At 42.3% G+C, this 16998-nt stretch overlaps 1 protein-coding gene across 1 annotated transcript in view; it reads left to right on the top strand.

The window, feature by feature from the left end:
• FNDC3B (fibronectin type III domain containing 3B) overlaps positions 1–16998 on the top strand; it is a 186112-nt gene that overhangs the window by 127295 nt on the left and 41819 nt on the right. The window contains exons 8-14 of the mRNA XM_042041887.1: positions 215–372; positions 2549–2608; positions 5338–5476; positions 5802–5855; positions 13456–13580; positions 15767–15941; positions 16582–16668. Coding sequence (XP_041897821.1) covers positions 215–372; positions 2549–2608; positions 5338–5476; positions 5802–5855; positions 13456–13580; positions 15767–15941; positions 16582–16668 — 798 coding nt within the window. The remainder of the gene's footprint in view (positions 1–214; positions 373–2548; positions 2609–5337; positions 5477–5801; positions 5856–13455; positions 13581–15766; positions 15942–16581; positions 16669–16998) is intronic.

Below are 16998 nucleotides of genomic sequence, written 5' to 3'. Positions count from 1 at the left end.
CCTTTCTCTGTATTCCTCATCTGTCAGAGATTACTTTATGCCATGAATCTGTATGCTTGTGTTGTTGATCATTTCTGACTCTTTACTTTTCAACTCTAGCTCTGAAATTTCCATTTTACAAGAAATTGATTGTGAAGATGCAAGCAAAAAGCAAATACTAACGAAGTAGTGGTTTTTTCCTTGGATTTCAGATAAACTGATGTTTCTTTTACAGGTTACAAATATTCAAGCAAGAGCAGTTTTGCTTTCCTGGTCACCTCCCACTGGCCTTCTCAATGCAGATAGACACAACAACGGTTTGCCTTACACCTGTACCTACGAGGTTGCCTTATCAGATAAAGGGAGGGATGGAAAATACAAGATCATTTACAGGTAAAACCATCATTTTTACACTTTTTTGTTTCATTAGGAGTAAATTCTCTGAGCTGTTCAGGGTGCATTCTGGCATGCCCATCAGTCACAGAAGAAAGGCACATTTGAGCACCCTGTTCCCTCACCAGAGGAGCTTGCAGGGAGCTGGTGGAGTGCATGTCACAGGGTCCCTAATTGCCCCCCCATCCCACCTCCCTGGCACGTGGCAGATGCTGCCTCCAATGCTGTCACTCCCATTGCCAGTGAAAAGGTTACTTTTTCTTTTATGCTAAATGTCAAAACCTTTCATGTTCACCATGCAGGCAGGAGAGCTGCCTTCCTAATGGGCTAATTTTGTGTGGACTTGCAGGATTTAGAACAGTAAAATCTTGTTATTTCAGCTAACGAGCAAAATTTGATGGCTTTGCTGCTTTGTAATGTCTTAGGATGAGCAGAGGAGGGAGTACAGCAGTCAGGAGGTTACAGAGGCTCCCCAGAAAAACCCGAATACTTGGCTCTCAGCAGACTTCAGTAAAATTTCTGAGGGATTTCTCTGTGTCTACTTGCAGTGATCCTCTGAGCTCATTCTGTGATCAAGTACATATGGTGTTATGCTTTTCTTTTTCCCCACTAATGACGTCTAGGAAAGAGAATTTGGAGATGTGACCTTGGCTATTGTGAAATAGCTAATCCTTCCCAAATCTCATTAAATATAAGTCCAGGTGATAGAGCATTCAAGGAATTACCTCTTGAGACCAGGGCATCTCCTTTCTTAAGATGTCCTGTGAATTAGGGTATTCCTCTTGGTATGCTGGAGGCAGGTCTTGGATAATACAAAAAGGGTGTATTAACCAGGGAAAGGCTGCCTGATTTTTCTCTTTTTCTGGCATTTACACCAGCTGTTTGTGAGCCAATGTGAGCATCTCCATAGTCAAATATGTGCTCTGCTGAGCTTTTAAAACGGGAAGGACACTTTCTAGTACTTCTTGTGCTTGTTGGTGTGATGGCTGCACATTTTCTCCTGGTTATGAAATGTTGTGCATCTGTTTTAAAGCTGCTGGTGGTGATGTGTCTCCTGCTGCTGGCCAGAGTGCAGCCTTTAGCTTGATGTGGTATGTTCCATCAGGAGCAGCAGTAATTGTTATTACTATAGGCAAAAGAGAGTCTGCAATATGTTGAATGCATTGTCTTTGTGAGGAGGTACGCTCATTTCAGAGGGGAAAAACTGGATTTGGAGAGCATTGGATTATATGAAAGAAAAAATAGAAGGCTTTCTGGTGGATTTCTGGCAACCTAGCAGGCATGTGCTTTCTGCTGGATTTTGTTCTATTGATTTTGAGACATCTCCCTGTACTTGTCCAGCTAGCTATGAAATATTTCTTTATGCTAAATTGAGAGCTTTCTTGTTTCCCATATTTTAATAAAATCATGAATAAGCCAAGCTCTTACATGAGATGGCTATTACTTATTAAGCACTGACCCGTACCTTAATCTTCACAGATTTGGCAACACATGACTGAGCCCAGTGTTCATTTACCAGCAAACAAGCCAGAAGGAAAAAGAATAGCCCTAACTATGTTGGCTGCTTTTGAAATTAATAGTTTTTTTCCCTAAAATGTCTAAACCACTTTGCTTTAAGTTTTCTTGGTATTGAAAGAGAGGTGGGTCCAGCTGTTTGGGTGTTAATTAAATGTCTCCTTGCCGTGGTCCTCACAGGGAGTGTGGTTCTGGAGGAGAAAGCAGTAAGTGAAACAGTTGTGCAAGAAACTCTGCTTCTTCCTCTGAAGTTCAATGGGTCACTTTGTATGAAGCATTTTGAATAGGGAATATGCAGAATGTACAACAATAATGTTTGGGTTTCGCTCCTTTCAGCTCTGGGAGGGTTGAAAACCACAATGAACTTTATACAAATATCAACAAAATATAAGATAGCATTGAAATAAGCCCATATATTTAGTTTACTGAATAAATTGGTGAGATGAATTCTTTTCTTCTGTGCATATGGAGCTTTATGAAGTTTTCTAGAAACATGAAGTGTGTTGACAAATTGTTGGTATATGGTTTTACTACTGTTTCTCTTTGGAGGAATTATTCTTCTTCTTTCAAATTATATCACTAGAAAATCACTAGCTGTGCTAAGTGTATTACTGCTTTTCATAATTTATTAATTTGTTGGGTTTGGATTTCTTTCCTACAGTGGAGAAGAATTAGAATACAACCTGAAGGACCTTAGGCCAGCAACAGATTATCACGTCAGGTGAGTTAGCATGAAATGAATGTCACTTAAATATAAACTCTTCAATTATATGGGAATAAATGTGAAAGTTTTTAAAGTAAGTATGCAGTGTAGTTCAATAATTTCATGGTCACCTCTGTAGGTGTGTTTTTCAGTGGTTTCTAAATATTTTATGATTTTATCTTGCACTATGAGAGTGCTTTTTGAACAATATCTTTCGTTGTGTTGTTGTCATTGCTGTAGTAAGAGGCAAAAAGAAGTTTCTTTATCTGTATTTCTGTATGGATAACAGGCCTGGAAGTGCTTGTGTATGAAAGTGGGATATCTGAGGTTGTTTAAAAATTTGACTCAAGCAACTGGTGTTTCTTCAGTTCCTGTACCATAAACACTGAAAGTACTCCAGCATGCTTTTTTCATAATTAGGCCACGCTTTGGGAATTAAATCTGCTGAATACAGATCCATCTGACCATAGTTATTTCAGCATTTATTCCAAGGGAAGAAAAGGATTCACACTGACCTGTGTTGATAATTTCATAACATATTTCTCTTTATTCTGATAAAGTGTTTTACACATTTATTAACTATTAGCACATTCTAGTTTTGCTCTCTGATGGTTTTAATACTTTGTTACCTGCTCATGTTGCTTTTTTAAAAAGATTTTATTTATGAACCAAGGCTTTGAATTTACATCCTGTTCACTTACCCCCAATATCCTTCTAAAAAAAAAAAAAATCCTTTCACTCCTGTCTATTGTTCCCTTCTGTTTTTCCTGACAAGGGCTAGGTTTGGCACACTGTTTCACATCAAGGTTGCTCCTGTTTGTTTAAAGAACAAACACCTCGCTTCTGAGTTCTGGGAAAAAAAAAAAAAATCCAACACTGAAATGTGTCCATCTAGCTCTGATACTATAGACTCTTTTTAATTTTAAAGGTAGTTTCTAGTGGAGCCCTAAAATGAGCTCTTCAAGTAGAAGCACAAGACCAGAAGGAACTTGTCATAAATGAGGAAAAGATGCAGCTCCCAGGTCAGCCAGGAGTCCTGGCCTTAGCAGCAAAGAGGTGGTAACAAGGAGAAGGTTGTAAAACACTGTTGAGCTTCCTTCTGTAAGCACTGAACGTCTCTTTTGAAGCCAACTTCAAACACCAGAGAGGTCACCATGCACAGCTGGGCTGAGATTTTGGTCGTTTTTAGGGACATTGTGGGTATTTGCCCCAGGTCCTGGCTGACTTCTTCCTCCCTGCCTACAGTTCCCTCCACCTTCCTGCAGGTTTGCCAAATTGTAGGTCGTTTGTGAACAGTTAACAGTAACTTGTGTTTAAAAAGGAGCAGCTAAATACAAAAGTCAGACTTGCAAAGCAGCAGCACTGCTTGTAGTGGAGCAAGCTGACACTAGAACAGCTGCTGTTTGCTTTCCACCATAGGTTTTTTTTTTTCTTCACTGAAACTGCATTATGTATTAATGACTGTGAAGAAATAAATCTGTTGAGTAAAGAAATTTATGGGGCCAGCAGTTACTGGGCAGATCACCTCGGGTCTCCTTGACCTTGGCAGCATCTCTCAGGGCTTTGACTCTACTGGACCAAGGTGCTTGTGTTTGTTGCTGCCCTGCTGGACCCTGAGACAACCTGGTTTGCTCTGAACCAACACCTGCTTTTCTTCAGGAGTACTGTTTTGGTGCCCTCAGAGCTGGCTGTGCTCAGTGTTTCAGTGACTTGCTGAAGATGCCCCTCGAGCTCGTTTTCACACGGTGTTATTTCCCTTGTGGCGTGTGTTGGATGCTGGGCCATGCTCAATTCCAGCACATGTATGTGCCACTTGCCAGATGCAGACTCAGTTAATTACTTGCAATTCTTGTCGCTCCTGCCTGCTAACAGGTGATGTGTAAAGCAGCACCAGAGCAGTTCTTGTTCTGCGTAGGTGGCCATTGTACATAAATCACTCTTATCTACTGAAAACAAATTTAGAAATTGCCCTTTCTTTAGCTCTGCATTCAAGCACACAATAGCTACGGCCAACTCAGAGGTCATTGTCTGGTCATGGCCTGAACTTTTTTTTGAGTAGAAGACTTCCAATTTGCACTTTTCTTTTGCTGCATGGAAAATGTGAAGGGAAAAAGTAACATCATTAATTTTCCAGAGAAAAGCACCTCGTGAGGAAGTGCTCAAGTGTATCCTATTTGCTTTCCCCTGTTATTTGGTATTGCATGTTCTATGCTGACATATAGAGGATTTGTGTGAAATCAAATTTGCTTTGAAGATTTTTAGTTTATCAGAGCAATGTTGCTGAGCTGTGTTAGTTCTAATCCATGGAGGTGCACTAAGTGTTGATGCCTGAGTTATGTAGAAGATTGTACCCACAGAAGGAGACCAGCAGATACCAGCACTCAACGTGGTACATGTGGATCAAGTGTAAACCAGGCATTAAAGCTGATACCTTTTTCTCTGTTGTATTTTAAGAAGGATCTTTTCACAGTGTGTGAAAGCCTGGTAATAGGAAAGGAAATAATGGTGGAACAAAAAGATAATGCAGATAACTCAGTCTTCTGTGGGAGTATTTGCACAAAACACTGTTCCTCTTCTGCTGTAATCTTTTTTGCATGCTTGTATAAGTGAAGTGAAGGCAGCCATTGGTCTGTGGTAAGTGTGTCATGAGTGGATGGTGTGGGTGCTTTGGTAGTCAAACACTGTGGCCGAGGCAGTGCCACTGTAACTGCCAGCACATTTATAACCTATTTGAATGCTGTTTCCAGGGTATATGCAATGTACAACTCAGTAAAGGGATCCTGCTCAGAGCCAGTAAGCTTCACTACTCACAGCTCAGCACCAGAGTGTCCCTTCCCACCCAAACCCTCGCACAGGACCAAAAGCTCCTTAACCTTGCAGTGGAAGGTAGGTAACGCTTGGATTGGGCAAAAAGCAGGGAAAAAGAACTGACAGTGAGCACAAATGGTGGAAATAATTGGAGGCTGAGACAGTCATTTTTCAGTAAGGGACTTGAACTTGCTGTACTCTGACAAATCCCCTCCTGTGCACTGACTTGACTTTTAAAATGTATGTGTTTCATTATGTCCAGCTTCTTCCCAGCATTCGTTAAGAGGTTGCCAAGCCATGTGCAAGGCTTTGGTTTCACTTGAAACTGTAGTCATTTGCCTGGGGGAGGTGAAACCGTTTTCTCTTATTCCCCAAATCACCTTTTGTTTGTTTTTGTTTGTAGGCACCCATTGATAATGGTTCAAAAATCACCAGCTACCTTCTGGAGTGGGATGAGGTAAGTAGTAACTAGTTGGAAAAAATACACAAATAAATGGTACTCAGACTTTACAAGGATTTTGCTGAGTAAAGAAAAATAATTAAATACAGGAGAAAGTAGAAATGGGAAAATGAAATCCTGATGGCATTAGGTAAAGAGTTGGAAAGGTGAAAGAGGCAGCGGGGGGAAAACTTTCCATTCAGTGTGTTTTATACAGAGACAATGTTCTGTTTCCGTACCCTTGAAATCTTTTGTCGCTCATTTGGTGTACTTTATTTGTTAGTTACCATTACTTACTATTTAATTACTTGTGATGTATCTTAGAGTTCCGTTCATGATCTCTTTCTTCCTTTACTGAGTGCAGAATAAACACTTGTTCCTGCCTCAGAGGACAAGAGCCATGATCTTGCAGACCTTTCTACAGAGAAGGTACTCAGGGTCAAAGCAGTGTCCTTTGTGTAGTGGCAATTAGTTCCTTTCCAGACACAAAGGAAATAAGTTCTCTCCTAAATATCTTCCATGGTTAGTGAGCACTGGGCTGTTGGGAGAGTGTCCCAACAGATGATGTGGAGGATTTGCTGGAGGTGGGTTCTTGTGAGTCCTCCCTCTATCCTCTAATTTCTCCCCCCTTTCCTTTGTACAAGCCATATTTCTGCAGAAAGCATGAGTCAGGGAGTATTATCTCTGGAGGAAAAAAAGAAATATTGAGTAACAGAAAGGGCTTGGACAACATGTAAATAAAGGAACGTCACGAGTCAGCAAATGAACGGTGTGAAAGGGTGTTTGGTTGTAAAGTCTGAGAAACATCTCTTGAGGTCTTTTGTAGTCTAAAAATATTCTAAAGGGAGTATTCTGTTGTGAAGTTTTCCACCAAGGCATTAGTAACACATTCCCTGCTCGTTCTGCTACATGTTGGGTGTTTGGAGCCGCTCACTGTGCAGACATTTATTGTATGCACTGTCACAGCTAGTGGGGTCTGCGTGGTGAGAAACCCTCAGAACCTGAACTAAAGTTAAACAATAACTTCAGAATGACTTGCTGCCCCTCTGCACATAATGGAAAGCCAAAGGTTGTCACTGAAAAAGGGAAAAAGGGGGAGTGTGAAGTCTGGGAAAGGAGACTAAAGAGAGATTTCTCCAAAAGGACGGGCCAGGATGATCCTGTAGACCTTCTGTGGCACCTTGACTGTGCACTTGTGATCTCTTCCAAGGCTTCCAGTAACTTGGAGCTGAGGGAACAGAGCAGCACAGAGCAGTGGAAACCTGGATGAGTCCAGCCTGCAAAGCAACAGAGGTCTTGTCAGAAGAAGGACCATCAGGAGATAATTAATACAGTGCAAATACTTGTAATGTTAATTTTGTCTGCATGGAGCTTAGACATAATTTTGGAGATATATATAAGGCAATTCTAAAATGCTTTTGTCCTTTAAACTCTTTAATAAGAGTTTTGTCTTCAGAGAGAATGGTTATGACTCCTGTTTTTCACAGAGCAAAAGCAGTTTGGTTTAGGGTAGTTCAGCTTCCAATGGGAAAAAATGAAGGCATCCCGATTCCCTTAGTCTACCTATTTTAATTATCTTGTTTTCTCAGTAACAACCCTGAAATCTGAGATTATAATGGATAGCTAGCCAGCACAGATGAAAGAATAATGGCCCTGCACAAATTAATTTGGTACATCTCCAGTGGTCTGACAAGACTCCTGGCTGAAATGTAGCTGTCAAGTTCTGAGACAGTTAATGCCACAGGTGTAGCTTCTCTAAATTTTTTTTTCCTCTGATAAGAGACAGAAATGCAACTTTAAGCCGCTGAAATTAAAACCTGCTATTAAAGCTTGAGAAAGGAAAAGTCCGAAGATGCAGCCTGGCTGTGCCTGGGTTTGCAGGAGCCTTGTCACACGTAGTGGTGGGCTGGCAGGCTGCTGCACTCACTTTTCCCTGTGCCATGGCAGGTTGTGCCTCTGGCATGAAGTGCAGTTAGATGCTGGAATTATGGCACCCAGGTACAAGAGAGAATTCACTTGCAGTGCCCCGTAGGCTCGCGCTTGGTTGTGTAAACTCCACGTAAGCAAAAGCACTGCCTTCTCCACAATGCCACACTGTGTCCTGCTGAAATCAAGGAATACATACATCAAGGCACAGGAGAAGGCTTGCCAGGCAACAGGGAACGTGGTGCCAGATCTCAGCTAGAGCAGCATTCATTAGCTGCGAGGCACAGGATAAAATATAAACACGGGAAAATCAGAGATCACAAGGAAATTAAATCGTGGCTGCAAAGCAGACAGGGCTTTGCAAGAGCAGAGAGCAAGAAATCTGTCTGATGATAAAGGTGGAAAAACACCCAAAAGTGGCAGCCTGGCTAGGAAGTTGAGTCCCTTTCTAGGAAAGAATGGTGTGGAAAGCCCTCGCCACACTCATGGCACACAGGTCCTTGGAAGGCTGTTGTGCAAAGGCTGCAGCTCAGACTCTGGAAACAAAGCTGGCATCGGGCATGGGAGATGTGGAGAGTGGTGGAGGCATCCAGGTAAACACTGCCAGTTGTGTCCCAGTCACACCAGTGTGTTCCTCCAGCTCGAGCAGAGTTACCCCTCCAAGGGAGGGGCTCCCTTGGTGCTCAGGGCTGGGGGGTCATGGGTTGTCTGTCTCTGGGGCAGTTCAGATTCTCAGAGCATGTCAGATGCTCAGCAGTATCTCACCTGGTTCCTCCTGTTTCTTCAAGGCAGAGGCACAGTTTGTAGCATCCAAAATGCCACCAGGAGTGTAGGTGGCATCACCTGTATGTGCAGAAAACAAACTGTGGCTGTAAAGTGGCAGCAGAAGCGCTGTGTTTACAGCCCCAGGATTAGGTGAGGTGGGAAATTCTAGGAGGTTACACTGCTTACTGTGTTACTGGGCCAGCCCTACCCAGCTGCTGCTTCAGTTTAGTTCTGAGGTTTGGGGTTTCTCCTGACCTGCAGACTCTGAAAGATTGTCAATATATAAAGCTATTCCAGCTAGCCTACATTTTTCAATCCCAGTTTGGAATAAATGGTTTGTAATGTGACTGGTGCTGCATGTTTAGTTAAAAAACACAAATGCTTTCCCTTTACTGATCCTAGCCTTTGAATTAGAGTTGTAATACCTTCCTAATAAACTGTTCTCTTAAAATGCCCTAAGAACTATGTAGGACACTTCATTCTGTAATAGGAGAGTAAAAGATCAGTCCAACAAATTATCACTCAGATACACTGGGTGTACCCTGGGAAAACTTCCACTGACTCCAAAGGAGTTAGGGTCAACCCCTGTCTCAGGTATTCTGGATTTCATTGGGATTGGAACACGCTTGCACCACAGGTGCTGGGATTGGCATTAGTTGTCTGGCAATAAAATCAGTAATTACAGAAAACTTCATCTTCTGGCTCTTTTGCTACGAACTTTGAACTTACAAACCTGAACTAATCAATTGATGACTTGGTGCCAGGACTGATTATTCAGGGTAAGCAAAAGGCTAATCAGGGAAAAAATAGCATTAAAAATATACCAAAAAGAAAACATGACTGTAAAGGAGGTGATGCTTTCCCTGATGCCAGCATTCATCAAAATCAGTAAACTGTAACTGCACTGAAAAATGCTGCTGGCACTGCTGTAAGAACCAGGCCTTTGTTACTAATTAGATGTGAAATGCTTGTTGTGTGATTAAGTGATAGTAAATAAATGTTTCTCTTGTGTATATGGATAGCAAGACTATCCTATTAATTCTCTATGGGAAAGGGCAGGAATACTCCTGAGCCAGAGACAAGGACATCCCTCTCACACAGTGTATGTCCCTGGTTTGTGTATAACTTAAGGCAGCTTTAATTCTTACCCAGTAAGCAGCTCATTTTAATGTACTGAAGAGAAAGACCAACACAATGCCACACTATTTAATGATTTGATGATGGATAGTTAATAGGGAAGTTTACACAGAGATAAATAGGGATAATTTTGTTCTGCCAAAAGTTTTAAATTCCTCGAGGTAGCAGAGATGTGCTTGTTTATACCAGCTGATAATCTGAGCCAGGCATCTCAGTGGTGCTCCACCAGAACTGGATACAGGGAGCTCCATGTTTGTGTTTGTTCACTTACCTGCCCTCCAAGTCTGTTCTGTGGCTGTGCCACTCTTGTGTGACAAGCAAGAGGAGAGTCTTGGGTAAAATTGGGGTTTGTGTATAATTTAGGGATGTTTTGTAGATCCTTTGCTGTCTTCCTAAGTGTCTATAGGGAAAATTCATTTACTTGCATAACTGGCCCAGTAAAAGCTTTGTAGAGAGATCTTCGGGTGTGTTACACTGTTGACAGTTTGCTCCACAGCTCTGTGTCAGATTGAATTTCAGTCCATTCCTTTTTATTGCCAACGTGACCCAAACACAGAAGCCAGTGCTGGTGTGGCCACAGCAGATGTCAGTCCTGCATCCTGGTCACAGATGTGGTGCTGAGCTTGGCTTCAGTCACGTGCAGTGAGGTCTTGTGCAGGACTGTGCTCCGTTCCTGCACTGCTGTGCCTGCAGTGGCCCCTTCCTCCTTTTGTGTTTATTTATTGGGTCTGCTGCAGGGAACTCAGTCAACAAAACCCATTTCAAACCTCAGATCCCTTCTTCAATAAATACACTCTCCAGAGACAATCAAGCACCCTGTGTTAAGTGAGTGTGCAGCTTGAAATATTGCTGAAATAGCAGGCAGAGCTCTTAAGTGTGTTTAACACTGTGTTGGAGTATTGTGGAGCTGAATTGTCCTTGTTTCCTCAGACAGGCGCTGATGGTCCATCCCAGGGTGGGCTGTCCTGGAGAAGAAAAGGGAACACGGGCTGGGGAAGTCTGACAGCGCTCTCCCTCTGAAATCTGGGGATTAGAAATACTTGCAGAGATGATACAGTGTATTTTAAGCAACTTACGAAACATTATTTGAAGGATTAAAAACTTGGATGCCGAGTGTACAAAGAATAGGAGAAGGATTCTGGGAAAGCTGTAAGACTCTTGGGTGGCAGCCAGTACCAGCCTGCCAGTTGTTCCTGTCTATAATTATGCCAGCATTAGTGCTTTCATAAATCTTGGGAGAGAAGGAGTGGAGAGGCTATTTCCAGGCTATTAATGCCAGGATAATTAGAAATATCGGCCAGCCTCTCCAATTAGTGCCAATAGAATCCAAAATACCAGCCAGTCTGAGTAATCTGAATACCAGTTGGTCTCTGAGTGAGTCTGGGGAATGTACAATACCAGTTCTAGAAGAGAAATAGACAATACCAGGGTTTGTGCTGTTATAAAGTTAAGGATACCTTAAATGTTTGGCAATTTTGCCAAAGTTTTAACCAACCAGTCTGACAGATGAGAGTTTGCTTGGCCCATTGCTCTTTGTTCAGGCACTGTGCTATAGGTGAGATTTTTCATGGTTTTCCTTTTTAGCCAGCATTGTTTTATTTGACCACATGCTTAGCAATTGGTCACTTCGTTCTCTTGGAAAAAAAGCATAGGAAAATCATTTTTTAAAAGGCATTCTTAAGCAGAAATCCAAAAGAAATTAAATGTTTTCAGTTATTTATAAGTAGTAAAGTCATTAAAAAGTTGGAGAAAAACTCCTTTAATGCAACTCAACCTATAAGAGTTTGCATAGGGGAAAAAAAAATCTATTTTTAGTAGTGCTGCACTGATGAATGGATATTTTACTGAAACATAAGATTTCTAATTAGGTTTTGTATCATCTGCATTTTAAATATATTACTGCTGAGCTGAGAAATGTGCTCACCTGTTATTTTTGACCGAAATAAATTCTATCAAAGCACTGTATAGCTAGGGATTTTAGATCTGAAAAGGTTTTCTCCTTTACAAAATGTTTTTTGCTTTGGGTTTCATGATTCTTTTCCAGTTCTACTCCTTAATTTACTTGAGCTGTGCAGTAATGCTACAGCTGGAACAGGTGGGTGAAGTTGAAGGAGATTGTGTGTGAAGAAGTTCTAGAGCAAGTGTAGGCTCCTGCTGTATAAAGAAAAGTTCTGGCTGTTTGCCAGCGTGCTAAATGTCCCTTCAGTGCCTCTGCATTGTTGTGCTGTGCTGGAGATCTGGGTGGTTGCTTCTAGCCTGATAAACACATTCTGGAGATTCACTACAAACATTTCAGGGAGTTTTTCCTTCTGTGTCACAATCCGAGGGAGATGTAGAAGTTGGCAGGGGCTGGAGAATGGGCCCGTGAGAAATGCATGTCCCACTGAGGCATTTTTGAGGTCTTTAGTGGTGATGTTCTGAGCACGGAGGAGGAGCAGTGTGTGGGAGGGCAGAGTGAGCCCAAGGAGGCACAGCAGGTGAGGCTGTTGGCCTCAGGGAGGGATGCCTTGTGTAAATAGTAAAATAAAAATTAAAAATTGTACAGACACGTGCCAAAACTAGTAAATGGCTGAGCGGAGCTTTTTGGTCAGAAGAAGTTGCAGAGATGGGCATAACCCTGTCTCCTGCACACGTTGGAGCCCATGGATGTGCTTTGTCAGGCTGCCATTCTGGTGTGCTGCTTTTGGGTACTCCATAATGTAATTGTCCATTAATTTTGTATTTGAGTATTGCAATTAAAACTCCTTTCAACTGCTTCAGTTCTGGTAGATATTATTTATGAGGGGCTGAGCAATCCATGTCCTTTCTCCTGGAAGATTTCAAACTGACTGTTCTGCATGTGTGGCATAGAATGAGTCCGGATATTCCCTGTTACTTTAGGGTCTCTGTCCTGCAAACAGCTTGGCTTTATTTCTCCCCCAGGGTGTACCAAGCTGGGGTGGATTGACAAGGGTTTAATTTTGTTTTAAATGTGGTGGGGTAGGGGAGAGAACTTCTGAGTGTCCTTGTCCTCAGTGGTGCTGAGGTACAAACCGGTACCTGAGGAAATACTTGGGGGCTGGAGAAGTGTCTCGATACCTTCTGGGCTGCTGCCTCGTGTTGTCTTTGCCGGGGTGCACCATTGCTCCAGGTCATGTTGATGTGAAGCTCCCATAAACCATCCCTCTGGCAAACAACTTCCTTAACAGAGTTGCAAACTCCCCAGCAAATCCTGCTTGCTCCCCACAAGCTGTGTGCTCTGGGCAGTGGGGTGCGTGCAGAACCTGGCATGCTGACTATTCCTCTGGGATGAGTAAATTTTGCCCTGGAGAGCACGGGGCGGGTCGCACCCAGCTTGTCCCGCTGGCTCTGGCCGTGCTGGACCGTGGGGAGCGAGAGCCCTCTTGTGGGATAGAGAATTCCTGAAACAATCCCAGCGAGGGATGGATGTGTGCAAAGAAACGTTGGCTGTGCCTTTTCTGTGCTCCTGTGACCGAGTAGATTCAGAGATTCATTTCAGTCATAATTTTCCCACTTTTTTATTCATGAGTGGGATAAATTGTGTTTCAAGCTGGAGCTGTAGATATGTCTCACAAATACAAGAAGATGAGGAGGGATCTGACAGCAGACTGACTGTGCTGATCTGTGTGATTTTCAGAGCACAGCAGTGCTGTCAGTGCTTGCACAGCTTCCTTTGCACGGTGCCCCTATGAAAACATCTAATTCTGATACCGTTTAGCAGCGCCTTTTAAAATGAGCATGGCGTGGTTTTGTTTCATAGCAATCCCATTACAGGTTTATCTCTTTCTAGGGAAAGAGGAACAGTGGTTTCAGAGAATGTTACTTTGGGAGCCAGAAGCATTGCAAGCTGACCAAGCTGTGCCCAGCTTTGGGTTACACCTTCCGGCTGGCGGCCCAGAACGACATCGGTACTAGGTGAGTTCCTCAGGATGCACATTTCTTGAGAAAAAGTGGTAGTTGAAGAGTTTACTGATCAATGACAGCATAAAGAGGAATTTCTGAGGGATTTTTGTTTCTTTTCTCTTCATGGTTTCGAGTTAAATATCTGACATTTGCTCTGTTATTAATGCTTCAAGGTAAGTCACACTTTCCCTGGGGATATCCTTCACCTCCCAGGGAATTGCTGTGTACCTTCAGCATGATGAGATCAGCCTAAGCAGATAGACTCCTTTTGAGGTGTTAAATGGTGTTTTGTGGTCTATTCCTAATACAAAAAGAATACATCTGTTATGTAAAATTCCCACTAGGGACCTCTGTGAACCAAGAAAAACAAGCAAGGGGAAGTTGAGTTACAGATTTTGAAAGGAATCTTGATATATTTATTTTTCTGGTTTAAAGCAAAGCCCTTCTGTCTCTTTTCAGCAGTACAGTCCCTTCCTTCTTTGAGACTGGCAGGGCTGGCTGATGGGATGGGAAAGAAGGGAGAGAGAGGTCAGGCACTTTCAAGGCACTGAAAGATGGGGTTTGGCTTCTGCTTTTCCTTGCATGTGAACTGATGCACTCAAATGAAGATGATGAGAAATCAGACTTAATTCAGTCCTGTGGGAGCTGCTAGGGAACACTGGGATGAAATGTTCTGCAGCTGAGGAGCAGAGCGTGGCCAGAGAGACATTGTGCTGCAGGGGCTGTGTGTGCTCCTGTGCTCAGGCAAGCAGAGCAGGCCAGGAAGGGTTTAGCTGTGAAGAAGCCAAACATCCAGTGCCCTTGTGTACTCCTTTATTGTCCTTCTTAGCTAAACAGGATCTAATAATTATTACAAGGACACAAAAGAAACACTAGTGATATGTAACAATGTGTTTTGTGGCAGGAGACTCCTGTATTGTTCTCTCTTCTAAAACACAAGCCTCTCAGCAATTGATAGCTTTATAAAGCTTCTTTATTCACATCCCTGTGTTTTCCTGAGATGGACTGAGACCACTCATGTGTGCACAGAGTCCCTTTTCCCAACTTCTTGCAAGAGTGATTCCCTCCCCTTTGAAATGATGCTCGATGTGGAGAGAGAGGGGGGCTGAGCTGGAGCTGCTGAGTGTAGCTGGAAGGGAATTGGGTTTCTGCAGAGTTCCCAGTTCTGGCATCTCTTTTCTTTGCCAGATTCCAGATTTTTAAAATATCTTAGGGCGTGTTTCAACACTCCTCCCTGCCTCCCCTCCCCTTTTATTTTTGTTCTCTTTCTCCCTTTTTTCTCTCCCCTCAGGCTGTTGAGGAAGTAGTGAACTAAAAACTATTTATGGTCAGCTGCTCTGTGCTAATCTGTCAGATAAGCACCAGCAGCACATGCCTTATTTTTATAGACAGCACTCAAAATTATGGCATGATAATGTCATCTAACACTTCATGTCATGAGATGGTTTTGGTTTGTTGTAATGCTTGTGGACTTGCCATGTATGATGATTTTGTGTTGTTTTGGTTTTAGTTATAGATGGTGTATTTAAATATAAGTGTATTTCAACAAATAGGTTATTTTTGAGAAAGAATATTCGGATTAAGGAGATGTGGCTCTTCCTGTGTGTTAAATTAAGTTCATGGTGTGACTTTAAGGCACAAAATATGTTTTGTACTTTGGAAACAGATTTGAAAATTGTAAGAATCTCACCTTCCATTGAGAGCTTTGATATGAGTTTATAGAAGCTGTATTCTGCACATTTCAGGTTCAACATCCAGAAGGTCAACACTTGAGGCTTTATTTCCTATGTTTTAGTTCCCCTTTGTTAAATGAGATTTTCTTCCACTTCACAGTTAATAACAAGTTAATACTTTTAGGCAATCAAATCTTTTTTTCCAGTGTTACTGTGGTGAGATCTGTAAAAATGACTGTGAGGACACGCTATCCTGCATTTTTTTCTATTCTTAGTTCTGGCACTTCCTAACTGGGTGTTCATCTTTTCCACCTGAGCAATTTGAACATTGTCCAAATTTTTTGAAAATGTGAAATATTTCTCTAATACATTAAGATTTAGGTTTCTTTAGCTTTGTGTTTTTGTGGTGGGTTTTTTTGCTGTTGTTTTTTGTTTGTTTTGTTTCTTTGGTTGGGGGGGTTGGAGGTTGGTTGGTTTGTTTGTTTGTTTTTAATGTTCCTCTCTCTCTGCTGTGTCTCTGAGCAGTGGGTACAGCCAGGAGGTGGTTTGCTACACTGCAGGCAATATTCCTCAGACCCCTTCTGCACCACGGCTTGTTCGAGCTGGCGTTACGTGGATCTCATTGCAGTGGAATAAAGTGGAAGGGTGCACACCAGAGGAGGTGATTTCCTACACCCTGGAAATTCAGGAAGAAGATAATGTAAGTGCTGTGCTGCTATAAAGTGCACTATTTAGGCTGAGTTTTGATTTATTAATTGGAGATCACTGAGAAGAGCACGGACTGCTGCTTTGGAGGGCCTTCCAGGAGTACTGGGTACTTGGTAGGGAGGAGCTGTGTGATTTGCTCTGCTGCGCAGCAGTATTAGGAATCCTTAGCTAAAAATCTCTGGTGTCATCTGTGATTATTTACAAAACCACCCCGGATTCTGTGAGATAGAAGGCAGCTTGTCCTTTGCCAGGTCAGTCTGCTCTGTCCTCCTGGCTGCTCCTTGGTGGGCTTGTGTTCTGTTATCTGTTACTTCCATTTCTGTAGCAGGTTAACCTGCCACGATTGTTTTTGTGCTTATTTTGCAGCAAAATTATACTATTCAGGGCAGCTGCAACATTCTTCTTCTGGAGGAAAAGCATTATGGCCTTGCAGCTTAAAAGTGGTAGTAGTAATAATAATTAATATTATTATATATATATTATATGTTTGTTTTTTTTCTTGTTCTTTTTTTTAAAGCACTCAGCTATAAAACCCCTTTGCTATGATGTGTTGTAGGTACAGACTGTAACACAGGAAACCTCTTCTCAGACTCCTCAGTTACGGGAATTTGTTTGCTTTTGTGTTTTTTTAGGATAGCGTGTTTCACCCAAAGTACACTGGAGAGGAGCAAGCCTGTACTGTGAAGAATCTCAGAAGAAGCACACAGTATAAATTCAGGGTAAAATCTTTTTCCTCTTGTCATTGTGTAGTGTTTTCTGTGTTGGGTTTTTTCCAGGTACTACAGGTATCCTTTAGTGCTCTCTCCAAAACTGAGTCATCAAATACAGATTTGCTTTATACTGTGACTTAATACATTAAACTGTTAGCTGTATTTTCACTTTTATCACACAGGAGATGCTGTTACTCAGACTTTGGGGAGCAATCACAGTTCTCAGTATCATGTTAGGAGGATGTTGTAAAAGTGTACCTCAGGGTGTGAGGTGACAGTAGCTGGCTGCATTGTTCCCAAAAACCTGGTCCCTGGTGGCAAATCCCACCTCACTTCTAC

Source organism: Corvus kubaryi, unplaced genomic scaffold (genome assembly GCF_017639235.1).
Source record: "Corvus kubaryi isolate FWS band 111438036 unplaced genomic scaffold, C.kubaryi_AGA036_p1.0 37397, whole genome shotgun sequence".
NCBI classification, from domain to species: domain Eukaryota; kingdom Metazoa; phylum Chordata; class Aves; order Passeriformes; family Corvidae; genus Corvus; species Corvus kubaryi.
This window is presented reverse-complemented; position numbering and strand designations above follow the sequence as displayed.